This window comes from Mobula birostris, chromosome 4 (genome assembly GCF_030028105.1).
Source record: "Mobula birostris isolate sMobBir1 chromosome 4, sMobBir1.hap1, whole genome shotgun sequence".
Lineage (NCBI taxonomy): Eukaryota > Metazoa > Chordata > Chondrichthyes > Myliobatiformes > Myliobatidae > Mobula > Mobula birostris.
In genome coordinates, this window is record NC_092373.1 from 119,297,347 (window position 1) to 119,325,301 (window position 27,955).

Below are 27,955 nucleotides of genomic sequence, written 5' to 3' on the forward strand. Positions count from 1 at the left end.
CAAAACAGATCTGCAACAAGCCAAGAACGGCACATCAGCTATCATCACACTAACTACAAAAGTCAATATGTGTGGTTCAAGCATTGGAAACGCTCTAGACTCTACAACTTACAACTCAGTAGAACAACAGAATGTGCAGGTGTACACGAATTGAGTGGATGCTCTGGCAGCAATAGATATTCTACTACTGCTCTATCTCCTCTCATGTTTGTCAGTTCTAAAGTTAAACTGTTGATTAAAATGTTATAATTAAAGAGTAAATTTCAAGAATGTATGCACTCTTTTCAAAGAGTTTCACCTAATAGGTGTGCAATCATGAATTATCACACATACACATATGTAATATTTACTGCAAGATTGTATTTTTCTGCCGCATGACTTGTCATCGCATGTAATGCTTCGTAATGTTACGACACATTGCTGTTTTGCAATCCTGATTTATTTCAGTTTGGTTTCACTTATTGTAGGCAAGTATTCAATCTTGCAAATAATGATGGGCATGACAGCATCCCAATTGTTGTAAAAGAAGTAATGTCTCGTCACCACTGCATTCATCTGATGAGTTACAAAAATTGCCTCATTCTTTCATGAAGAACTTAAAAAAATGAGCAAATATACATAAAAATGTTTATACCAAAACTGGGAAAACAATTATCATTCTAGATTAGTCAGTCATGAAAGGTTAATTGGAAAATGAAGAAATCCCATCATTTAAATTCAATCAATTATCAACCCTCTTCCACTCAAGGCTTTGAAGTAAATTCTACCAAGGTGGAAGAACAACATAAATAAGTTCGCCAAGTGTAGCCCAGAATACCTGTCATTAGATTACATAATTAATGTTTTTCTGGACACTCTAGATAATTTCTTTGCAGTTAAGACAGAGAGAAAGATAAAACAAGGCCTTTTTATTGCTTGATAAACTTAGAGACTAGAATTAAAAATATTTTCTCCGATTTCTTTGGATCTCTGCCATTATGAATAAATTACCAAATGATTTTCTTACCAAATTCAAAAGAGAAAGATGAAAGTGCATATGGTGATGGATATGTTTGTTTGTCTATACCAACAGATGATGGTCTAAAAACAGCAAATTAACATCTTCACCCCGTAAAGAAGGCAGCAGGGGTAAAATGTAGAAACACACATTTTTTTTCCAACAATAAACATCCGAAATATTTTTTTTTAAACTGAAGCCATGCGTATGATATTGGGAGTTTCTTAAATTGACAGATTACTCTAAAAGAAAGATGAGGCTAATATATAAAATATCATTGTACTATAATAAGTAGCGCCATTACGCACTATCAATGTTATTACAAAGTTGGGGAGGAATAAAAAAATACTCATTTTTTGCCTTGTGTAATAGGTTTAAGAAATTGTTATCAACCTGAATAAACCATTAAGATTTCAGCAATCACTGCAGAACATTTACCTGTTCATGTCCTTTGACATTATAAAAGCAAAGTGTAGGCAACCAGTCCAATAAAGGTTTCAAGTTCAAAGTAGAAAGACCATCAATAAGACTATCATCATAGAAGAGTTCATTGGTTATAGCACTTATAGTAGGATGGCATCTGTACTGAGTCCTAAGCATAATAGGTTTATGACCCTGGGTTTAAAAGAGAAAAAAAATCCACATGATTATAATATTTACACAAACAATATGCACCCACATGAATTGTTCTCAATTGCTTCCAAAGAACAGTAAAACTTGCGTGCCATCAATGCTTTGTTTATCCTGGGTATGAACACTGACAAACAGCTTTTTTTAAAATGAATTAGAAAGAGGCACTTATCAGATGATGAAAGACAAAGCATATACCATCATTAATGCAAACCTGTCTGTGTTCTAAACAGAGTTTACATATTCCTTTTGTGCTTTCTGTGCACTTGGCAAAACGAGCACACATTATAAATACAATGTTGGGTGCAGCTGGTGTTGCCCTGTAGATTCCACAGCTGAGACAGTTGGCACAGATGGCAGACTACACCAGTAAAACTGTATGAAGCTTGGATGGGACTTAGTGCAGGCAACACAGAAAACATAATTGGGATTATGGACACACAGGCAGGTTTGTGCAGATGGGATGGATAATTCTATGACTCCTTCCTCTATAGAAGTATAACTAAAATGCATCAATTAATACACCAGATGCAAATAATAAACAACTTTTGCATTTGTTATTTTACTGATAGTTTATAACATTTAGACTGATTATGGAGACAAAATATTTTTTCAGAAATGCAAACCAGTGAATCAGGAATATAATAAATATAAGTAAATTTTAAAATGAAACACTAATACAGAATTTCATGTCATTAGATCAGTTATGCAATTTCCTCCAATAAAACTGTTGTGCAGTCTTTTGGCTGCAGAAGTTTTTCTTTGTATTATATATACTTTGATATGCAATACTATAATTCAGCAGAAAGAATGATCTATTGTGATGATAATTCTTAAAGGGTGATTCAATCGCCAAAACTTCATAATTAAAATTCATAAATTACATGGCAAAATGGAGACAAATTGAAAAGAAGGTGAACACAGGACTGTATCACTAGATTCTGGAATGATTGCAGGGGACTAAAAAATCACAAATGTCCCTCCATTCTTTAAGAAAGGAGGGAGAAATAAGAAAGAAAATTATAGGCTAGTTACCCTAACTTCAGTGTTTGATGAGATGCTAGAATACATTATTAGGGATGAGGTTCTGGGTACTTGGAAGTAAAATAGGCCAAAGTCAGCATGGTTTCCTTAAGGGGAAATCTTGCCTCACAAATATGTTGGAGATAGCAGGCAGGATAGAAAAAGGAGAATCAATCATTTACTTGGATTTTCTGAAGGGCCTTTGTAAGGTGCTGCTTAAGAAAATAGGAGCCCATGGTATTCCAGGAAATATACTAACATGGATAGAAGATTGGCTTACTGGCAGAAGGTGAAGTATGAATAAATGGGGTCTTTTCTGGTTGGCTGCCAGTGACTACTGGTGCTCCACATGGGGTCGATTTTTTCACGCTATATGCTAGTGATCCGGATGACTAAATTGATGGCTTTGTATCCAGGTTTGCGATGATATAAAGGTAGGTGGAAGAGCAGGTAGTGTTGAGGAAACGGAGCCTGCAGAAGTACTTGGACAGATTAGGAAAATGGGCAAAGAAGTGGCAGGTAGAATTCTGTGCATGGTCATTCACTTTTGGTAAAAGGAATAAAGACCTGGACTATTTTCTAAATGGTCAGTGAATTCAGAAACCAGAGGTACAATGGGACTTGTGTGTCCTACTGCAGAATTCCATAAAGGTTAACTTGCAGGTTCAGTTGGTAGCAAGGAAAGCAAATGCAATGTTAGCATTAATTTTGAGAAGACTAGAATACAGAAGCAAGGTTGTAATGCTGAGGCTTTATAAGGTATCAATTGGACTTCTGGTACTGTGGTACATCTGGGGTACTGTGAGCAGCTTTGTTGTTGAGTACCGTCAAGTCGTCATTGACTCATGGCGATGCTATGGATAGTGTAGTTGTCCATAGGGTTTTTGTGAATGAGACCTGGCCTGATTCGAACTCAGAACCATCTGTCTTGAAGTCCAGTGCTGATGCCACTACACCACCAGCCAGCCCACACAGCTTCTTGCCCCATATCTAAGAAAAAACATGCTGGAATTGGAGAAGGTCCAAAGATTTATGAGAATGGACCTGGGAATGAAAGTATTGATATATTAGGAGCGTTTGATGGTTGAAGTTTAAAAGAATAAGGGGGGAAACCTGTTGAGTATTGAAAGGCCTATATAAAGTGATGAGAGAGGATATTTCCAATAGTGGGCGTGTGCATACTTACTTGACGTGGGTTGATTCAGGTTATAAAGGATAAAGATGAAGGATGCGTCACTGCATCTTTGACATGAATGATATTTCAGTTTTTAGCTTTAAACATATTATAAAACAAGTTAAAGTAAATTGCGGTACCATCAAGCACATTCTGTCAAAGAGAGTCTGTTCCAAACCAGTGTCATGAACACTTTCAGAGCCTTGGATAGTAGGTGGCAATTGCTTAGGGTCTCCAACAAGGATCAATTTTGCACATCCAAACCTAAAATGAAATGGCCTACTTAAATTATAAAATTCACTTATATTGCAGCATACATTTTGAACCAATAACTCAAGTCCTGAAGAGGTCTTGAATTCTAGCATATTTCAATGGCTATTTCATTGTTATTCAACCACAATGCATTAACAATGAGACCAATTACTAATCTAGCAAACAGATTAGCAGAATTAGTCATCAGGAAGTAATTGCATCAGGATAAGTGCATTCTGCAAAGGGAAAACTATTGTATTCACTGCTGCAAACTGCCAACTTGGGATGCACATTTGGAAAAATTCAGCGACATCTGTCCTATGAACATTTTGGAACTGTCCAATCTCTTACCACTTTGCATGGTGGAAATTGAAGAAAAATGTGCACTATGTAGTGCATATTGCATAGCCTCAAATTATTGATAGTTACTGTATAGAAGCATAGTTAAAATTTGGCAGTAACAATCTCAGAACTCTCAAATGCACAATCATGAAGCTATCCTGCTACATAACTCATGGTCATTTCACATGAATTGAATGGAAATTGGGGAACAGTTTTCCCAATGTGCAAGGAATTCAGTAACCATACATTTACATCTTTTCAATGAACTTGGAAAATTAGTTTATTCACTTTCCCCAAACATAAACACTTCAATAAAAGTGAAATTTCCTTTCTTGCCATGTATATATTTTCATTTACTGTTACTTTCCTTGCTGAAGGCCTACTTTGTTTACCAAGTTTTGATCATGTGACTTTTAGTGCAACTTTGACTCGTGTTTTATTTGGGACCTTTCACTATATGTAACCTCAAATAATTTATATGTTGTTGCTGTAAGATAAAGCTCAATCAACAAACAAATATGCACATAATATTTCACAGCCAAAGTGTCAGGGTGCAGCTTTGAGCACAGGATTTTGCCACTCCATTGCTTCACCACATTTCTCTCTCCTTCTTCCTCACATTTGCCCCTCTCTGTTGTTGTTGTTGAGTGCCATCAAGTCATCGTTGACTCATGGCGATCTATGGATAGTGTAGTTGTCCAAAGGGTTTTCATGGCAAGATAGGGAAGTAGATTGCCAGGCCTTTCTTCCACACAGATACTGCTGTTGCCGAAGTTGGGACCCGGCCAGATTCAAACTCAAGACCATCTGCCACTAGTGCTGATGCCACTACACTACCGGGCAGCCCCTCTCTACAGTCCCCATACTTTTGCTACCCCTTTGCCCAGAAGCCCCTCTCGTCCCTCCATCGCTTGCAATAGTTTCATTTCTCGCTTGTCTCTATTAAAAGCAAAGAAGCTTCCTCCAGCATGAATTGAATACCTTGTTATTCCACTGTTGTTTAGCTGTATAATTTTTTTAAAAAATCATTGATAACAGTATCTTTTTTAAAAGTTGTTGGTTCTTTTCCCCCTAAAATAGTTTGACAATGCTGTCTTTTAATAAAAAGTTCCTCATTTTTAATCTATCAAAATAGGAACTACCAAACAAAAAAACACATTTATTGCAGGACCTTTCCTTCACTAGTTGTACTAATCGCTGTGACAAATACCTATGTTATCAGCGAAAGTACTGCCCTGCGGAGAGTTGTGAGGCAATTATAAACATTAGAATGAGTTTGCAATAGACATTACCTTGCAATAGGAAGGAGAGAAGTTGGTTCTGTAATTTGACTGCATTCGTCCAGTAACACCAATGGAAAGCTCAGGTTGTTCATACACTGAAAAGGGCATGCAGCACATGTAGCTCCCACCACTCGCACCTACACAAGTGTGTGAGCAAAAACAGAAAGGGACAGTGAATAGTAGTTATATGTATATAGATTTCAATATTTCAATATTTTTAGGCATTCAATTAAGTTATAAAGTCATCACTTATAACTCAATTTTCCAAGACTACCTCATATAACTTGCTATGGAAATGGGCTAATGTTGTCCCGGTATACAAGGGTGACCACACTCACCCTGTTAACTATAGACCAGTAAGCTAAACATGTATCATAGGTAAGTTAATGGAAACATTAATAAAGAATGAGATGGAAAAGCAACTGATAAGAACAGGCTTGTTAGCAGAAAGCCAGCACGGGTTCAGAAAGACTAAGGAGCTGGTGGTAGACCTGAGGAGAGCTAAGGTACTGGTGACCCCTGTTTCCATCCGGGGGGTCAGTGCAGACATGGTGGAGGATTACAAATACCTAGGGATACAAATTAACAATAAACTGGACTGGTCAAAGAACACTGAGGCTGTCTACAAGAAGGATCAGAGCCGTCTCTATTTCCTGAGGAGACCAAGGATCTGCCGGACGATGCTGAGGATGTTCTACGAGTCTGTGGTGGCCAGTGCTATCATGTTTGCTGTTGTGTGCTGGGGCAGCAGGCTGAGGGTAGCAGACACCAACAGAATCAACAAACTCATTCGGAAGGCCAATGATGTTGTGGGGATGGAACTGGACTCTCTCACAGTGGTTTCTGAAAAGAGGATGCTGTCTAAGTTGCATGCCATCTTGGTCAATGTCTCCCATCCACTACATAATGTACTGGGTGGGCACAGGAGTACATTCAGCCAGAGACTCATTCCACCGAGATGCAGCACAGCGTCATAGGAAGTCATTCCTGCCTGTGGCCATCAAACTTTACAACTCCTCCCTTGGAGGGTCAGACACCCTGAACCAATAGGCTGGTCCTGGACTTTATTCATAATTTACTGGCATAATTTACATATTACTATTTAACTATTTATGGTTCTATTACTATTTATTATTTATGGTGCAACTGTAATGAAAATCAATTTCCCCCGGGATCAATAAAGTATGACTATAAACTATGAACTATGAAAGGGGAAATCATGTTTTACTAATACACTAGAGGTTCTATGATGAAGCAACTAAAATTTATAATAATAGAGCAGTTGATATCATTTACATGGACTTCCAAAAAGCTTTTGACAAGGTACCCCACAAGAGGTTAATAATCAAATTACAGGAAGTAGGGATTCAGGGTAAGGTGTGCAAATGGGTGCAGGATTGGCTCAAAAACAGAAAACAGTGATTTATGATGAGAGGAACATTTTCACATCTAGATGATGTTAAAAGTGGGGATCAGTTTTGGGGGTCACCGCTGTTTTAATTTATGTTAATGATTTGGGTAAGCACATAGCAAATAAACTAGTAAAGTCTGCAGATGACACAAGATTAGGGGGACAGGCTGTTAACATTCAGGCAGCAGAATCGACACAGTTAGATTTAAACAAAATGCAGATAAATGGCAGAAAAAATTTAGTGTGTAAAACATTACATATAGAAAGTAGAAATATTAGATATGAATATATAATGGGGGTCTTGAGTTAGGAAGTGCACAGTATGAGAAGGATCTGGGTGTCCTGGCAGACTCATCACTATCCATAACTAGAAGATGCTCAGAAGTGATTAGGAAGGCTAATACAATGTTGGGCTATATAATGCGCTCAGTGGAGTTCAAGTCTCAAGACATTCTCTAAAAGTTATATAATGTGCTTGTGAGGCCTTGAGTACTGTGTACAATGTTGGTCACTGTATTTTGTGAGGGATGTGAAGGCACCAGAGAGAGGTCAAAGAAGGGTGACGAGACTCATTCCAGGTCTGCAGGGTATGAGCTATGAAGAAAGATTGAAAGAATTAAATCTTTTTAGCCTAAGTAGACACAGAATGAGAGGATGACACGATAGAAGTGTTAAAAATCATTATGGGTAAGATGGATGCCAACCGCTACTTCAAAACTAATCCATCAATGAGGACGTGGGACCATTGGTGGAGACTGGTTAAGGGGAGATTTCAGACTAACATCAGGAAATAATTCTTTACACAGTGAGTCGTGGACACATGGAACAAACTACCTAGTTGTATAATTGAGAGTAGTAGCTTAGAGACTTTCAAATCTAAACTCAATAGTTATTTCAACACACTACGTGGACAGGAATTTGACAAGCTTTGTTGGGCCGAATGGCCTGCTCTTGTCAAAAACTTGCTAATGCTCTAATATTGTAGTTGCTAAACTTACAAAAAGGAACTACAGGCAGTCCAGTATTCTTGCAGGAAAATTGGTTAGTATTATATGGGAAGAGAGGTTAAACTAGTTTGGCAGATGGATGGGACTCTGAGCAGGAGCAAGTCATGGGATAAAGCAGTAAGCCAGCGGGAGCAAGTTTAGTAATCAGGTCAGCCAGGGGCACAGTAAAGGGAGGGAAAGAAATACTCAGTTAAACTGCATTTATTTCAGTGCCTGAGGCCTAACAGGTACAGTGGATGAACTCAGAGTGTGGATTGGCTCTGGGGACTGGCTTGTTATAACCATAACAGAAACGTGACTGACGGTAGGCAGGACTGGTAGCTCAATATTCCAGAATACAGAATCCAGGCAAGTGTGTTGCCTTTTTGATAAGGGAGGATAAAACAGCAGTGGCTAAAAACAACCCTTTTTGGGGGGATTGTCCAGTGAGGCCATTTGGGAAGAATTTAGAAACAAGAAGGGGAAGGTCACTCTACTGGGGTGTATTATAGACCCTCCAACAGTCAGCTGGACATTGAGGAGCAGGTGCACATAGATGCAAGAATAATAGGGTTGCATAAGTAGGAGGTTTTAATTTCCCATGGCACTGCTGGGCCACCCTGAGTGTTAAGGGCCAAGAAGGGGTGGAATTCATGAAATGTGCCCAGGAAAGGTTGGCCAGTTTAGGTCCTTATTCCTTGGAACATAGAAGAATGAGACTTCTAGAAGTGTTTGAAATTATGAGAGACATAAATAAGGTGGATTGTAACAATTGTTACCCTGGAGAAGGGGAGTGCAAAGCTTTAGGGTGAGTGGGAAAAGGGACTGAGGGGCATCTTTTTCCACACGGAGGGTGGTGAGTATATAAATGAGTCACCAGAGGAAATGGATGAAGCAGGTACACCATTTGACTGTTGCCACAGTTTCTACAATTTTCTGTGCAACTCATTTTATACGTGACAGTTGGCAGATTTCAATGCCCAGTTAGGAAGGCAAAAATTAACAGAACTTTCACACATAATTATCTATGTTGGAAAATGATTAAACACTTCTCCACTGATTTGTTGTCAATGGATCTGCATACCTGCAAGATTATGCCTGCTGGGAATATTAGTAAACATTACATGTTCCTGTGGGGAACAGGAAGTCCTGATCACTATGGGTTTGACTGCACTTAATGTTAAATAGTGAAATATGAATAGGGTCTTGGCCTGAAACGTCGACTGCACCTCTTCCTACAGATGCTGCTTGGCCTGCTGCGTTCACCAGCAACTTTGATGTGTGTTGCAGGAATTTGGGCTAGTTGTTTTTTTTTGTTATTTACACAATTTTATCTTCAGAAATAAGTAAAATTATATCAATCTTGTTTGCTTTTTTTTTGGGTAAATGGACTTACAAATCATATAATCATTAAGTTTTAGTGCGCAAATTGTAGTAACAGCTACATTGAAATGGCTGAATGCAGCTGGAGCCTGGGAACCACAGCAGGGCCAAATACGCAGCTGGATTTGAGGTCCAGAATGTGGGTTGTTGTCCTGGCAACACTGCTATTTGTAATTTTAATACTTGTTACCAACTTTCAACAGCTATGTGGTTTGAAAAGTCCAATGCAAATCCTTCCCGTAAGGGTGCATTAAATCAAGCTTGTTTTCACAAGATGACACATGCACAGAAGTTGAACACACAGAAGACTACAGGTGCTAGAATCTGGAGCAATAAACAAATTGCTGGAGGAAGTCAGTTGATTAAGCAACACAAGTTGACAACTCCTCACCCCCCATACTTCCCCCAGATGTTATATTGCATGGAACAGTGTGTAGAGTTGATGAAAAGTGGGATTTGATGGCAATACACATCAGATCATTAGCCTTATTGAAACAAAATGTCCAGGTCTTTGGTACTGATTTCTTGCATGGGCCTCAAGAACGGCCTCATCCATCTGTTATTAATCCAACCACCTGGAATTCTGTACCTAAAGGACTTCTGTACCTAAAAGGTCCCTCTTTCTTCTCAATCACCATGGTCTCTAAAATACAGTTGGAAAATCAGGGTTCCCACAGTCATCTATGTCTGTCTGTCTAGGTACCATATCCGATGCGGACGTTGGTGACCATCCATATAGATCTATCCCTCGTTCTTTGGATGACTTCCATTTCCTTGATGTGTAGCCACCTGGTTAGGCATTTGATGTACATAAGCCGAAGTCTTCCTCTAGGTTTGCTCTCCTTGATCTTTCCAGAGAGTATGGGTTTTTCTAGTTCATCTTTCCACATGATGTGTCCTAGGAAACTGAGTTGTCTTTCTCTTATTGTTGGTATGAGTGATCGAACTGCTTGGGCTCTTCTGAGAACTTCTTCATTTGATGTGTGTGTGGTCCATGATATTTTTAACATTCTCCTGTAGTCATCTATGTACTGTCATTTATTCCAACAAGCTTGTGAAATATTTGTCCCTGGTCCCTGCCAAAAGGTACCTCTTTTTAAAGATGTGCCTTTTGGCAGGATCTAGAGACAAATATTTCAATCAATATTAGCTACCTTGAACTGTAGTTAGCCATTGACAATTTGTTCCCCTTGGATATGGAGTAACATGAGAAAAAAATGTCACATTTTGGGAATGGGTAAGGGTCAGATCCTCTATTATATTTTTCTTTCCTTTTCATTTATTTAAGGACATTTCTATATTCCCGTTACAGGAGACATTTTGGTCCACTGAGCCTCTGCTGCTCCCAAATCAAGATTTGTTTGAAACCTATCCCCTATTATTATTATTTGAGGTGACAGCTAATCTTATATTGTAATTGCACTGCAGGTTTTCCAACACATTGCTATTCAAAATGCTGGAAGAGCTGAGCAGATCAAGCATCATCTATGGAGAAGAATAAAGACATGACTTTTCAGACAAGAACATTCACCAGAACTGGAAAGAAAGGGGGAAGAACTTAGAATTCAGAAGGAAGAATCTGATAGGACAGAAGAGTGGACCATTGGAGAAAGTGGGGTGGGGGGGTGCAGGGGTAACCAGAGGGAGATAATAGGCAGTGAAGTGAAGAGAAGGTGTAAGAGGAGAGCCGGAATGGGGAATGGAAAAAGAGAGAAGGGGGAGGTGGAGATATTATAGGAAATTAGAGAAATCGATCTTCATGTCGTCAAGTTGGAGGCTACACAGACGGAAACAGATTCCTTCTTCTTCAGCCATTTACTTTTTCCACCTATCACCTCTCAGCTTTTTACTTCATCCCCCCTTCCCCACCCACCTACTTCCCCCCTCAGTTGGCTTCACCTATCACCTGCCAGCTTGTACTCCTTCCCCTCCCCCCACCTTCTTATTCTGGTTCCTTCCATCTTCCTTTCCAGTCCTGATGATAAGTTTCAGCCTGAAATATTGAATGTTCATGCCTCTACATAGATGCTGACTGATCTGCTGTGCCCTTTCTGTATTTGTGTGTTATTCCGGATTTACAGTATCTGTTGAACCACTTGTGTTTATATTTCTATTCAATACTCCAAAGTTCAAGCAGAGGTGTTGGAGTTCTTTCGGCAGTCAAAAATTTAGCTGAAAGCTGAACTGATGGACAGATCATAGGGTAAATTCCACTGAAAGAGCTATTGGCATACTTGTTGAAAGCAATTGGCATGATTATTGAAAGCAATTGGCATACTCACAGTTTCGGTAAATTCTACAAATGCTTCCAGTGCCGTTGATGTGGTGGTTACAGTATGATCAATTAGCGTCAGGAAATAGAATGTGCTGTGCATTCATGAGAGCCAGGAAATAATGAAAGGATTTTCTTTCAGTAAAATTTATATGCTAAATTAAAGTACTGACCTCTTTGAGCATTGCTCTGTTTCTGCCCAGTTTATGCTGTTCAATACACCTCCTCACATGCATTTTTTCTACTGGTGTCAGATCATCCTTGAGGAGAGCCTGTAGTTCTCGTATTTCTTCAGTATCACTACCTGCATGTAAACTAATTAAAACCTTATAAATATTTATCATAGCCAGAAGGTAAACCATTTTTCCTGAGAACACTGTACTCTTGAACATTAATGACAATTAAACAGAGATTAGTCATTCCTTCAGGGAGCAAGTAAACATGAAAGCCTAAACAATGCAAACGCCCTCTTGTGGCTGGCAAACTTACAAACAGCAGAAGGAATATTTCAAAAGTTCATCATGAACTTTGGAAACACAAGAGATTCTGCAGATACTGGAAATCTTGAGCAACACACACAAAACACTGGAAGAACTCAGTAAGTCAGGGAACCTCTATGGAGGGGAAAAAACAGTTGACATTTCAGGCTGAGACCCTTCATCAGGACTGACTATTTAATGATCTCTATGAAGAAGAACACAAATTATTGCTTCAGAAAAATTCAAACATAGTGCATGCAACTGGGAACCTGATTCAGAAAATGATATGGTGGAAAGGAGATTATTTTCAGTACACCACCTGGGCTGGGACAATCAGGAATAGACTCCATGTATCTCAAATAAATCTACACTCTCCCCTCTCCTGACTCCAGTCTCTTTCATTGCTGCTCTTATCATAGATTATTTCTCCAATTCCCAAAAGCACCAATATTCAACCTTGCCTTCCTGAGATGGGTCTTTCCTTCTGCCATCCTACTAGCAATCTAACATGGCCTGATCTCTGGACTGCCTTCCCTTCTGTTATTGGGATCATCTCCAAGAGTCCCTTGTTGTGGCCATCTGCAGTATGGTGATTCCATCAATCATCCAGGAGAAAAATAAAATAGAGATCTGTCACAAAGTCATCAGGATATCCCTAGTTTGATGGATACCCTGTTCATTTTCACTTGCTCTGCGTACTCAGGGCCTAGCCAAGTTTGAATGGTCACTTGGTGACAGCAAAGATCATGAGCACAGCTTATATTAATACAAGACCTTCAACGTAACATTTCACACTAAGAAGAAACAAAGGCAGGTCTACAAGAAGCTTTAAAAGAGGAGATATAAATATTCCAGAATCTGTGACCAAATTGGCAGAGAATAGATTGGAGAAAACAAAATTAGAACAAAAAGATGAAAAATCCAAAATGTAACCTTTTAGGCAATGAGGACGGAAAGATAATATGATGTAGATGAGCAAGTAGAACTTAATATTAGCCAGCACATAGATGAAGGGAAACGCTCACAGATGAAACATCCAGCAACTCCACATAGTTCACAAGAACTATATGCAAATGCATAAGTGGAATTGGTACAACAATTTTGAAGAAATATAATTAACAATTGCAGGAAATACCTGACCAATATCATGTACAATAGCTGGAAGAAATTTAACATGCAGTATATTTATCCATCAGGACACTCATTTAGAGCATTACCAGGAGCATAATACTACCAGCCGACAATGTTAGTATTAATCTGTGGCCATTGTAGTTTATTCCAGTCCAAAGACATAAGGATTTCACTGTACCATATTTTTATTGACAATAATAGAGAACAAAAATTGTGCTTACCCATACGGCAAGATGGATTTAGCAATCTTCCGAATGCTCCCAACTCTGATAAATTTATCAAATCCAAGTTCGAGAAGCCTAATTAATGCAAACAAATTATGCCAATTTATTTTGCAACAGAAATCATGAATAATAACTTAATTTCTCTACACAGTTTTGTCAAAAAAAATCATGTACCATGATTCACAGAACTGCAAAATCGAATCTATGTAAGTTACTTTCAAAAATCCCATATAAACAAGGCAAGCATTACAAGCTGCAAAAAGTCCACCTGGTAAGTCAGATCCTTCCAGGTAAGGTAGTTGTTTACATTTGAATTGATCAGTGTTGCTTATTACACCCCATTGTGGCCTCCTTTACCTCAGCAAAAAAATGATGCCGATTTGGGGAAATCACTTTGTCGAGCATCTTCGCTCCATCTGCCATAGCAGGCAGGATCTCCTGGTGACCAACCATTTCAATCCCACTTCTCATCCCCACACTGACATGTCTGTTTATGGCTTTCTCTAATCTGTACAGATTAGAGGAACAGCATCTCATATTCCTCCTTGGTAGTCTCTAACCTGATGAATATTAGTTTCTCAGATTTTACTCCCCTCTGTCCCTCCTTTTTAAACTCTTATATCGCCATTCTCCAAATCTCTTTTCCCTGCATCCATCCATCACCCTCTCCACATATCTATGACCCACACAATCCTTCTACTGGTTACCCTCCCCTCCTCCTTCCCTTTATTCCAAGTCCACTGTCCTCTTCTATCAGATTCCATCTTATTTAGCCCTTTGTCATTTCCTCCTTTCTTCTCCCAGCTTCTTACACCATTCTCAACTCTCTTCACTCAACCTGTTTATCACCGCCATCACCTAGATCCACCCATCACCTGCCAGCTCTTGCTCCATTGTCTTCTACGCTTTTACTATTGACTACCTCCCAGTTGGTTTTCAGTCCTGAGAAAGGATCTCAATCCAAAACATTGATTTCCATTTCCATCCATAGATGAGCTGAATTCCTTCAACTTATAAATTTTACATGCAAGACATGCTTTAAAAAAAAAGATTTTTCTTCAGCCTCATCCCCCTCTTGCCCCCTCCCTTCATCCCACTCTGTACTATTTGGGAAAACAGAATATTAGGAAAGCTGCTGGCCCTGGTGGTGTCTCACCTGGTACTCTAAAACACTGCGCGGATTAGTTAGTAGCTGTCTTCACTATGATATTTGACATCTCCCTGCAATTATGCAGGATTCCAAACTGCATTAAAGTTACTAGAACCATTCCAATTCCCAAGAAAAACCAGATCACTGGACTTGATAATTATAGGCCAATTGCTCTGACTTTAGTAGTTATGAAAACCTTTGAATATCTGATGCTGGCCTACCATAAATTCATGACTGATCCTGTTTTTGACCCACTAGTTCGCTTATAGAGCAAATCATTCATTTAATAATGTAATTAACTTGCACCTTCATTACATTCTTCAACATTTGCACTCCCTCAACACCTTACGTGAGGAACTTGTTTGTGGATTTTAGCTCCACTTTCAACACTATTGCTCTAGAGTTGCTCCACAGCAAGCGAACCGAGCTAGCTGTACCCTACAGTGTCTGTCAGTGGATTATGAACTTCCTGACAGGAAGGAAGCAGAATGTATGGCTGGGCTCCTATTTGTCTAATCCAATGTCCATAAGCACAAGCTCTCCCCACAGCCTTGTTCTGTCACCCTTCCTGTTTTCACTTTATACAAATGACTGCACCACCATAGACAAATCTATTAAAATACTAAAATCTGCAGATTGAAGTTGCTTTCATCTCTAATAATGATGTAACTTGTTATCAAAGAAAGGTAGACCATTTTGCAGCATGGTGTGCTCCTAACAACCTGGAGCTTATGCTAGGAAGGCAGAGGAAATGAGGATTGACTTCTGCAGACAACCCTTTATCTGCACCACCCACTCCCCCGGAAATTAATGGTCAGGTTGTGTCTGTGGTCAAGTCATTCGCATACAAATGCATTGAAATGGGACAAGTACGTTATACTCACCACAGGGACAATCCAAGCAGAGATGAATTTTTGATGAATTTTTAATTCCTGATGAATTTTCACTCAGCCATGATTAGGAGTGTTGTGACCACCTGTATTACCATTAGAGAGGGAAGAAGTGGCGGGAAACCCAAGTCCAAGTTGCAGTGAGTGGTCCACTCAGCAGAGAAGATCATTGGCTGTCAGCTACCAACATTAAAACAACTTTTCATCGCCAGAGCGAAGAAGAAGCTGAAAAAAATTACTGCTGATTCCACCCACCCTAGCAGTCACCTATTCACCAAATCGTCATCAGGGAGACGCCACAATTTCATCACTACCAGCACTACACATCATCTCCGAAGCTAGTTTCCTGTAGTTATCCAGCTTCTCAATAAAATTCACTCAGGTATAATACCCTGACGGTCCCTGCACAACATCTGTTAAATGGTCTTTCCTGCTCTCTTTGTTATCTGGATGATTACTGAGTCCGTTCATATGTTCAACATTTATTTAGATTTGATTTGTACATATTATCATTCTGCTAATTGTTGATTGCTCATGGCTGTTTGCACTATTCTCTTGTAAATAGTTGGTTGCTATTGTGTTGTCTGTTTCCATATTGTCAAATCATAATGAATTCTGATATGTTTCACAAACTGGCAATAAAGTGATTCTGATTCTGAATAAAGCCATAAACTGTCTAAGGTAATGACAAAAACAATTTTGTGGCAGAGGGAGTCTCCAAAGGGGCATAACATTCTTCAGGATTCCAACAGTACTCATTCATTCATTTATTTATCTTCTTCTATATTATGTATTACATTGAACTGCTGCTGCTAAGATAATAAATTCCACCTTACATGCTGGTGATAATAAACCTGATTCTGATTCTAATATACAATGCTGCAAAAGCAATGATAGTAATAGCAGACATCCCACCTCTCCCAGAACTTCCAGGAGTCTCCCGCATATTAATAGTGGCTCCCTGATGCCCGCACATTATATACAATATCACGGAAATCAATTTTTTTGAGAGCGAGCGAGAGAAAAGCAAGAGAGAGCACGAGAGCGACCACGAGAGAGAGCGAAAGCAACCGAGAGCGCTTGAGAGCGCGCGAGCAATGACGAGAGAGAGAGAGAGAGAGAGAGAGGGAGAGTGTGTGTGTGTGTGTGTGTGTGTGTGGAGGGAGGGAGGGGGAGGGGGAGGGAGGGAGAGAGGCATGGCAGAGTGTTCCAAAAAATATATAAAACGTACGTCACCCCAGACTACACTAAAGTGTACTCCTGCCTAATAGGGGTCAAAAATAATGACAGTGTTGCTCGCTGCACTGTTTGCAACAGTGACTTTTCTATTGCCCATGGTGGGTTAAGACCGTAAAAGGTGTCATTCGTTCATTAGCATAGCTAACGTTATTTAAACTAGCTGGCCAGCTGCTAAGGAGCTACTGTATTGCAGACATCCCACCTATCCCGGAAGTCTCCCGCAAATTGAGGGTGCTACCTCCCTGACATGAGTTTTGCAGGGTGGGATGTCTGGTAATGGTCAGGAAACACTCTTACTTCCTATCTGTCTAGGTCACTGAGGTGCATGCATTCCTTACGAAATCGTTTTGAGAAGCAGCAATGATAAAGTCAGAAACCATCCAAATTGAGATGCAGTTTATAAATAGGCATACATAATTTTCTGAAATCACAAACCAGTGTTGAAATTGCAGAGAAATTTGTGGCAGTGTTTTCACTTAATCAAATATCATGCATTTGGATCTAACCTACATTTGTTGAGCCATTCAGCTGATTTTTGAGATCGAACTGGTTTTTATAGCGAGTGAGAACATTTGTAATGTAAATCAGGCTGCAGTTGGCTCAGAAAATAAAATACACTGGAGGTTTAGTGGTAGTTTGACCTTGGTAGAGGTGCAGAATTCCCAGAGGTGGTGTCAACATTAAATATTAGTGACTCAGAGTTTAATCGCATAATAGTGAATGAAAAAATTCTTCGCACAAAACCTGGGCATCTATCTCTAAATTTGACTAAAACATGGGTTATTACTGCAGTTCAAATACTTGTCTTTCAAGGAGGGCAGTTACATACACATCCACCCAAACTGGAGCAAGGTGAACTTAAAATTTGCCATTTGGAGCTGAATGTTATTGCTAACATTTCTACAATCCTAACCTGTTAATTGCACCAACACAAGTGCTCATCAATAATAAAATTCCTTCTGTATTCTCTGTCAATAAAAGAATTATTTTAGGTACTACAAGATCCTTTAATACTCCAAAATTATTCATATCTCTCTATAGGATTTCACACTGGTGAAGATGCTTGATACGCTCAATGAAAAAGTACTATAACAGTATGAGTCAATCAATTGTGACATTGATCTTACATCAGCACTCCCATTTTAAAGGCTGATAGTCGAGCCATCACCTTGATTAAACATACGCAGCTGGACATGTATTCAGAATCTGGAGGGACACTTACATCATTGTTAATTTAAAAGGTGATCGACAACTCATAGGTTTGCTCTCAACTAGTTTCTTCTGGTTATTGGAAGGGTTCTATAGGTATTTAGTGTGTTATAGAGTTGTTTCATTTGCAAAAGTCTAAAGAGTGTAGTGTGGCAGATGCAGAATGACATTTTACTAATCTTAAGACCTGTAAAATCCTATTCTTCCACACACAAATAGAAATGACCTTTTGGAGCTTTGCTTCACTAGAGAATGGCAGAGAACACTCAGAGCTGGACATACACATTCTCAAAACTGCTAATTTGATATTGTGACGCCAAACCAAGCTATCGGACGATTTATGCTAATTGGAGAGATAAGAGAGACAATGGAGGAACATTCAAAATGCTAATAAGAGAGGAGAGAGGGATTAACAGAAAAGAAACACAATTCAGAATATTGACAGACCAGTTGCTTTGAACCTGAATTGTTTTAAGTTTGATGGACAGGCGATACCCCAGCAGGGGGATAAAAAGAACAGGTTTGCTAAGGCACGGGACACACCACGAGATCACGAGATAATGAGACCCTGGAAGAGCGGTGTGCCCCCACAAGTTGGTGAGAGTTTGGAGGTCCAGTTCGCGGGAACCGACCATAGACTCACAGGGTGTAAAGGTACGATTGGTGGGAACCTGGGGTGTGTGTCCACCCTTGCTTGGGTGCCGGGTTCACCGTGGAAGAACGGTCGTATCCAGAATGGAGGGGGTCACAGTCGGTGACCACAGCGGGATAGAAGACATAAAAGGGTCCGCCCGAAAACCAACTGCGAAGACATCAAAGGTCTGCCTGAATCAAATTGCACCCCCCCTCCCTCCAACGGCACAACAGCGATTACTGCGAACTGTACTAAACTGAACTGAACTCTGCATCACTTAAGACTGATCATTTTACCCCTAGACTGCGATAGAGCTTGGTTGATTCCTATTACCCTAGTTCTGTGTACATGTGTGTATTATCATTGCTAACCTGTTGCATTTATATCCTTACGATTAGAGTACTGTGTTACTTATTTCTTTAATAAAACTTTATTAGTTCCTAGTAATCCAGACTCCAACCATTGGTCCATTTCTGCTGGTTTGGCAACCCAGTTACGGGGTACGTAACAATATCAAGTCTAGGTGAAAATTGAATTCCCACACAAATTACTACATTATCTCTTCAGCAGGAGAAACTGTTCAACTACAATCAAACAGATGGCAAGATAACCACTTTCCCAAATTCAACACTATTTCTACTGCTACATTGTCCAAGATTGGTAACCTGAACAGATTAGAGACTGAAGAAAAATTTTCACTGTTTCACTTCGGTGTGTGCATATGTGCCTGTCTCTATGTTTCAATGCAGTGGTTATGAAAAGTCCAACTGAATTATTGTCAAAACCAACCACATTCGTTTCATTGTTCTGATCTTTGTCTCACCCAAGTAGTACTCTGTCCACAGCAACATTGGTAGAGGCAGAGATGAGAAGTTTCCATTGAACTTGTTTGGGGCCTTCAGTTGCTTCACTTTCTTCAAAAAGACGTACAAGGAACAAAATCATAACAGCTAGCAGATAGCTCTTCCCAGCTCCGTAGACACCTAATGAAAAAGATCATAATGATCTACTCAAGAAACAAACAGTTTAGTTTAAGAAACACACACAAAATGCTGGAGGAACTCAGCAGGCCAGGCAGCATCTATAGAAAAGAGTATACAGCCTGATGTTTCGGGCAGAGACCCTTCGGCAGGACCGGAGGAAAAAAGCTGAGGAGTAGATTTAAAAGGCGGGAGGAGGAAGAAATAAATATAAGTGATAGGTGAAACCTGAAGGGAGAGGGATGAAGTAGAGCTGGGAAATTCATTGATGAAAGAGGCAGAAAGCCATGGAAGAATGAAAAGTGGAGAGGAGCACCAGAGGGTTCCTTTTTCAAAAAGAGGAACCCCTTTTTTAAAGAAAGAGGCTTCCCTTCCTCCACCATCAACGCTGCCCTCAACCGCATCTCTTTCACTTCACACACGTTTGCTCTTACCCCATCCTCCAGCCACCCTACCAGGGATAGCATTTCACTTGTCCTCACCTATCACCCCACCAGCCTCCGCGTCCAGCACATCATTCTCCAAAACTTCCGACATCTCCAATGGGATTCAACCACCAAGCACATCATTCCCTTCCTCCCACCACCCACTTTCTGCTTTCTGCAGGGATTTCTCCCTATGCAACTCCCTTATCCATTTGTCCCTCCCCACCGATTTCCCTCCTGACACATCCCCGCAAGCGGAACAAGTGCTACACCTGCCATACCTCCTCCCTCACTACTATTTAGGGCCCTAAGCAGTCCTTCCAGATGAGGCGACACTTCACCTGTGAGCCTGCTGGGGTCATATACTGTGTCCAGTGCTCCCGGTGTGGCCTCTTGTATATCAGTGAGACCCGACGTAGATTGGGAGATCACTTTCCCGAGCACCTACACTCGGTCTGCCAGAAAAAGTAGGATCTCCCAGTGGTCATCCATTTTAATTTGGTTTCTCATTTCCATTCCAATATGTCTATCCATGACCTTCTCTACTGCCACAATGAGGAACAACACCTTATGTTCCGTCTGGGTAGCCTCCAACCTGATGGCATGAATATCGATTTCTTGAACTTCCGGTAATGCCCCCCACCTCCCTCCTCCTTCACCATTTCCCATCCCCTTTTCCCTCTCTCATCTCATCTTCTTGCCCATCCATTGCCTCCCTCTGGTGCTCCTCTCCATTTTTCTTTCTTGCATGGCCTTCTGTCTCTTTCACCAATCAACTTCCCAGCTCTTTACTTCATCCCTCTCCCTTCAGGTTTCACCTATCTCCTTGTGTTTCTCTCTACCCTCCCCCCACCTTTTAAATCTACTCCCTAGCATTTTTTCTCCAGTCCTGTCAAAGGGTTTCGGCCTGAATCGTTGATTGTATATTCTTTTCCATAGATGCTGCCTGGCCTACTGAGTTCCTCCAGCATTTTGTGTGTGTTGCTTGGATTTCCAGCATCTACATGTTTCTGTTTATTTTAAGAATGCCAGAATTCCAACACAAAATGAAATTTATGGTAGTTCCCCCCCCCCCCCAAAAAATACATACAAATCAGAACATTGTGTAAAAGGTTTCCTTTAGCAATATGGAAACACTTCTTATTCCAATACCAGGACATAAAGCCAGGCATAAAAATAAAAGTGAATATAGTTGAAGAAGTATAAATAAGAATGACCATGAGGGCAGTGCTGCTTTTGCAGAGAAAAATCAACAAAGGCCAGAATGTACCTTAAAAATAGTCTCATGTTCAGCATTACTTATGCACAAAGTGAGCAACACCTTTAGGCGAGAACAGACAGGCTAATGAAAACAGGATCTGGAAACTGCTGTCTGAGGTGCCCTGATCTTCTGTAGATTATATGACAACAACAGCTCACACTCTGGCTACCCATTTTACAATTTCAACCAGTCATAGGTTCACAAAAAAAAATAGTTCTCGTCCATCTATGGTATAATAGGTCTTAACTATAACTACACCATATATCTGGCATCAAATACTAAATTTAAACATGGAATCTCAAGGGGTCAACTTTTAATTGATGTTAGTGTTTTTTTTTAACTTTTTCTTCCTTTATTTCACTTTTGGTACTTAATTTAATGTCAAGTTATATTTCCCATATTCTTTCACATTATAATCTGCTATTGTAACAGATGGTTCCTGTTTAAGACTCTACGCTGCTTATGAGAAGGCAACAAAGGGTTGCAGATGATGAAATCTAATAGGATGGGATCAAATAAGGTAGGTAGGGTAGACAGTGCAAAAATGGGTCTATCAATTGCAAAAAGACAGAATGTATGGTGATATCCAAAAAGAAGGAGAGTCCTATCTGCAGGCTGAGAATAAATGGGGAAGATATAAAACAATTAAAGAACTTTTGCTACTTAGGAAGCTGGGTGACATCAGATGGCAGGTGCAGCTTAGACATCAAAAGAAGAATAGGGATGGCAAAAGACACCCTTACAAGAATGAAGGGTATACTGACCAATACTAAACTAGGCATGACAACCCACCTTAGAGTACTGAAATGTTACGTTTATCCAGTTATGTTATACAGCTCAGAATGTTGGACAATATCTAGTAACATGAGGAAATGAATTGTAGCAGCAGAGATGTGGTTTTTGAGGAGGATGCAAAGAATATCATGGACGAAATGAATATCTAACGAGGATGTCATGAACAGAGCAAACACAAAAAGAGAAATAATGTAAGAGATCAGGAAAAGGCAACGTAACTTCATTGGACATATGATTAGGAAAGAGGAGTTAGAATGCACGGTAATTATGAGAAAGATTGAAGGGAAGAAAGCAAGAGGAAGACAAAGACAAATGATGATGGAGACAGCAGCCAGAGAATTGGAAATGAATACCAATGAATTGATCCACTTGACCTGAAACAGGAGTGTGTGGGCCATGGCAGTCAAAGCTCAAACTGGGCATGGCACCTGATGATGATGATGATGATGAGGAGGGTAGACAGATGAGATTAGCAGGGTTTGGGGAGGGTGATAGGCAGATGGAGTGGGTGAAGAAACGGGAAGATACAGGTTGATATATGGGCTATATTGTGTATAGGAGGAACTCTCCCTAGTTCCTGCCTTTCGCAAATTGCCCTGCTCCAAATTTAATATTCTCCTGCAAGGTTCATAATAATCTATAGCTATCTTAGAATTTAAGGAGTTCTGATCATTCTTTCCCAACTGCTTTCCCACTAAAAGGTCTTTCACCTGGCCAGGCTTATTACCCAACACCAGTCAATTATAGGCCTTCCTTTTGCTGGACTATTTATACATTGTTCCAACAAACCCTCTTGAATCCATGTAACAATCTCTGTCTCATCTAAACCTTTTGCACTAAGGAGGTCCCAGGCTAAATTAGTGAAGCTGAAATCCCTGACTACAGGTCTTGACCTGAAAAGTCAACTGTTTACTCTTTTCCATAGATGTTCCCTGGCCTGCTGAGTTCCTCCAGCATTTTGTGTGTTGCTACAACAACCTTGTTGTTTTTGCACTTTTCCTAATCTGACTGGCACATCAATTCCTCAATGTCCTGATGGCAACTTGGGGGGGGCGGGGGGAAGCTCTGTAGTATAATCCCATCAATGATACTGCCTTTCTTATTTTTGAGTTCTACCCATATAGATTTGGTGCAAGAGCCCTCCATTATGTCCCTGCTGAGAGCAAGAGGCCCTCCATTACTGCCCTCTAAGTACTCAGATCAGACAGTCTACCTTGCATATAACAACTTGAAATTAATCCGCGACATAAAGTAAACTCACTTTGACTGCAGATTATTCCTGAAAATGTCACTTGAGTTTCTACACTATATATTTTCTTTCATAACAATAGTAAATTCCTTTCTATTCATCCTTTACTACTTTTTGTTAATAGATGCATACCTGACAGAAATGTACTGTGCTTCATTGAGAAAGTATGAATAATTAGAGCCAGATCTTCCTTGGCACATTTCAGATCTGATAGGAAATTGCAGCTTATTATCAGTATTTTGGGCATCGAGGGAGAAAGGAGGAGGAGAGCCATCCGCAGTACCACCGATGCGGCAGAGAGGGCCTCAAGATGGCTGTGGCTCAAAAGAGGGGAGCCATGGAGTCATAAGTAGCTAGCCATCTGGACACAAGCTGGGGTCTGATCAGCCCTGGCTGGGTCACCTGGAGGAGGTTGTATGATGTTGAAAGACCCGAAACACCCGATGATTCCAGGAACATCACTGAAGATGTGTCCAGAAGCATCAATAGATGTATGTACACAGCTTACACCGAGTTCATCAGTGACAACCAGGAAAGACTGGGTGACAACCGCGAAAAGAGTGGTGACGACTGGAGAGTCAGTGACAGCCCGGAGAGACGGCAACCGGGGCAGAACGGGCTGGGAACCCAATCTGTGTTCTCTGAGAGGAGGACCCCCACAAAAGCTACAATGAATCTAAGGGAAAGATACTCCCAGGGGTGCCCGAGAGGGGGGGGGAGGATGAGCATCCCAGTCGGATGGACACAACAACATCAGACCCAGGCAATGAACAAACGACGATAAGGAAGCATGTGGCAAAATCTGCAAGAACGATCGCGGCTTGAAGATCCACCAAGCGAGGGTGAAGTGTTTGGAGGGAGCAGGAGCAGCACAACGCGCAGGTATCCAAGCTGGTGAGACGAAGGAGGGGCCAGGCCCGGAGTCACCCCATAGTGCCCGGAACCTCCAAGTGTTGCAAACTAATCCCTCTAACATGAAGTCTAACAGGAGGCGGATCAAATGGCCTGCAGCTAACATGACTTCACTGTGGAAGCAGTTTGATGAAGATGTTAACCAAATTCTGGAGGCAACGGCGAAGGGAGGGGTTGATAGGAAGCTGCAAGCCATGACAACAATTATTGTCAGTATCGCAGCTGAACGGTTCGGAGAAGAGGAGAAGGAAGGCTCCAAAACATCTTACTCGAAGAACCAAAGAGCATTGAGGATCCACAACATCAGGCAAGAGATGAAAGCGCTGAAGTCCCAATACAAGGAGGCAGGAGAAGAGGAGCGCATTGGCTTGGCCCAGCTGATGTGCATACTACAAAAGAAGATCAGGGTCCTCCACCGGGCAGAGTGGCATTGGAGGCGGCAGCATGAAAGGGCCCGAAAATGTGCTGCCTTTATCGCCAACCCCTTCAAGTTCACCAAGGAGTTGCTGGGGGAGAAGCGCAGTGGGAAACTGGCCTGTTCGCAGGAAGACATAGACCAACATCTGAAGAAGATATATAATGATCCTGAAAGAGAGGAGTTGGGAGAGTGCGACATCCTAATAAACCCACCTGAACCGGATGTGCAGTTCGACATGTCAGAGCTGCAACTATAGGAAGTCATCCGCAAAGTAAGGGCAAGCTCGGCTCCAGGACCAAGCAACACCTCGTACAAAGTGTACAAGAACTGCCCCAAACTCCTGCTGCATCTGTGGAAGATCCTGAGAATCTTCTGGAGAAGGGGGAAGACCCCAGAACAGTGAAGAGTGGCTGAAGGGGTGTGGATCCCGAAGGAGGAAAATGCCACCCAGATAGATCAGTTTCGCATCATCTCCCTGCTGTGTGTCGAGGCGAAGATCTTCTTCAGTGCCGTTTCTAACCAGCTGTGCACCTACCTTGCAAAGAACGCCTATATTGATACATCAATCCAGAAGGGTGGCATTTCAGGAATGCCAGGCTGTCTGGAGCACATCGGTGTGGTGACACAGCTCATCAGGGAGGCCAGAGAGAACAAGGGCAACCTGTCAGTGTTGTGGCTCAACCTGGCAAATGCATATGGCTCCATTCCACACAAGCTGGTGCAGCTCACACTGACCAAATATCACGTCCCCAGCAGAATCAGAGACCTTATCACTGATTATTACAGCAACTTCAGGATGAGGGTCTCTTCAGGAGCAATTACATCAACCTGGCACAAGGTGGAGATCGGCATCATCACAGGGTGCACTACCTCACTGTGACACTGTTCTCCCTAGCCATGAACATGCTCACTAAGTCTGCTGAACCAGAGCACAGAGGGCCCAGACTGAATTCCGCTCAATGGCAACCACCTATCAGGGCATTCATGGATGACCTCACAGTCACCACAGAATCAGTCCCAGGCTGCCGGAGGATTCTGCAAGGGCTCGAAAAGCTGGTGGAGTGGGCCCGGATGCGTTTCAGACCTGCCAAATCAAGATCGCTGCTGCTGAGGAAAGGGAAGGTGGAGAACAAGTTCCGGTTCAGCATCGCAGTCACAGCCATCCCAACCATCACAGAAAAGCCAGTCAAGAGCTTAGGCAAAGTTTTTGACAGCTCTTTAAGGGACACAACATCCATTCAGGCAACCTGCACCGAGTTGGATGGCTGGCTGAAATCTGTGGACAAGTCTGGCCTACCTGGGAAGTTTAAAGCCTGGGTGTATCAGCATGGCATTCTTTCCAGAATCCTGTGGCCCCTCCTCGTCTATGCAGTTCCGATCTCGACAGTCCAAACCTTAGAGAGGAGGATTAGTAACCACCTCAGGAGATGGCTGGGGCTGCCAAAGAGCCTGAGCAGCATCGCATTCTATGGACACCACGACAAACTGCAACTGCCCTTCAAATCCCTGGAGGAAGAATTCAAGGTAACAAGAGTCAGAGAAGTGCTACAGTATAGGGACTCAAGTGACCCGAAGGTGGCTAGAGCAGGGATCCAAGTAAGTACTGGCAGGAAGTGGAGGGCAGAGGAAGCTGTTCAGGAGGCTGGTGGGAGTGGTCACACGAGGCCGAGCTGGGTTAGGATCCTTTCCAACTCCCCAAATGGACACCAGAGGAAAGGAAAGGCGTCGTCTAGTTCAGGAGGAGGTGAGAGCAGTAGTGGAGGAGATGAGAGCCTGCAAGGCGGTGGGAATGAAGCAACAGGGAGCTTGGACAAGATGGGAGAATGCGGTTGAGAAGAAAGTGACCTGGGCTGATCTTTGGAAAGTCGAACCACACCGCATCCAATTTCTCATCCAAGCAGTGTACGATGTGCTTCCAAGCCCATCAAACCTGCACACATGGGGCAAGGCAGAGTCATCTGCGTGCCCACTGTGCTCCAAGCGAGGAACCCTGGAGCACAGCCTTAGCGGCTGCGCAAGGGTACTTGGTGAGGGACGGTACAGGTGGAGGCATGATCAGGTCCTGAAGACCATCGCTGAAGCCGTCAGTGCAGGAGTTGAGTGGGCGAAGCGGTCCCGACCCTCCAAGCAGACCATTGCCTTTGTCAGAGCTGGAGAGCAGCCAATACCTGCCAAAAGAACATCTGCAGGCATTCTGACCTCTGCAAGGGACTGGCAGCTGTTGGTAGACCTCGAAGGACAGCTGAAGTTCCCCAACCATATTGCAGCCACCATTCTGCAACCAGACATTATCCTAGTGTCTGAGTCTACTAAGCAAGTGGTGCTGCTGGAGCTGACAGTCCCATGGGAAGATAGCTTGGAGGAAGCCTTTGAAAGGAAGCTCTCCAAGTACGTAGGACTGGTCAGCAGGCCGGATGGAGAGCGAAGTGTCTCCCAGTGGAGGTTGGTTGTAGGGGATTCGTAGCCCGTTCCTTAGTGAGAGCCTTCAGCATTTTGGGCACCGAGGGAGAAAGGAAGAGGAGAGCCATCCGCAGTACCACCGATGCGGCAGAGAGGGCCTCAAGATGGCTGTGGCTCAAAAGAGGGGAGCCATGGAGTCATAAGTAGCTAGCCATCTGGACACAAGCTGGGGTCTGATCAGCCCCGGCTGGGTCATCTGGAGGAGGTTGTATGATGTTGAAAGACCCGAAACACCCGATGATTCCAGGAACATCACTGAAGATGTGTCCAGAAGCATCAATAAATGTATGTACACAGTCATCATAATTACCTAACTGACGATACTTGACATACATCAGGGAAGAAATTAAACAATACAAAGTTCGAAATAAATTTATTATCAAACTACATATATGTCACCACATACCAAGCTGAGAATCATTTTCTTGCGGGTATAGATAGTAAATACAAGGAAACGCAATAGAATCAATGAAAAATTGAACACAACAAAGATGGACAAACAACAAATGTGCAAATACAAAAATAAAACAAAATAATAATTATAAATAAATGCGCAATAAATATTGAGAACATGAAGTCCTTGAAACTGACTCCATAGATTGTGGAATTACTTCAGAACTGTGGAGAGTTAAGTTATCCTTACTTCAAGAGACTGATGATTGATGATTCCTGAACCTGATGATGTGGAACCTAAGGCTCCTATATCTTCTTCCTATTGGTAATTGTGAGAAAGGACCATGGATGGT

General features: G+C 41.6%; 1 protein-coding gene across 1 annotated transcript in view; it reads right to left on the reverse strand.

Annotated features, from left to right (window-relative positions):
* Window positions 1–27,955, reverse strand: part of LOC140196556 (5'-3' DNA helicase ZGRF1-like) — a 116,492-nt gene that overhangs the window by 15,863 nt on the left and 72,674 nt on the right. The window contains exons 22-27 of the mRNA XM_072255970.1: window positions 19,533–19,692; window positions 13,585–13,662; window positions 11,927–12,068; window positions 5,711–5,838; window positions 3,965–4,088; window positions 1,436–1,612 (exon numbers count right to left, since the gene is read on the reverse strand). Coding sequence (XP_072112071.1) covers window positions 1,436–1,612; window positions 3,965–4,088; window positions 5,711–5,838; window positions 11,927–12,068; window positions 13,585–13,662; window positions 19,533–19,692 — 809 coding nt within the window. The remainder of the gene's footprint in view (window positions 1–1,435; window positions 1,613–3,964; window positions 4,089–5,710; window positions 5,839–11,926; window positions 12,069–13,584; window positions 13,663–19,532; window positions 19,693–27,955) is intronic.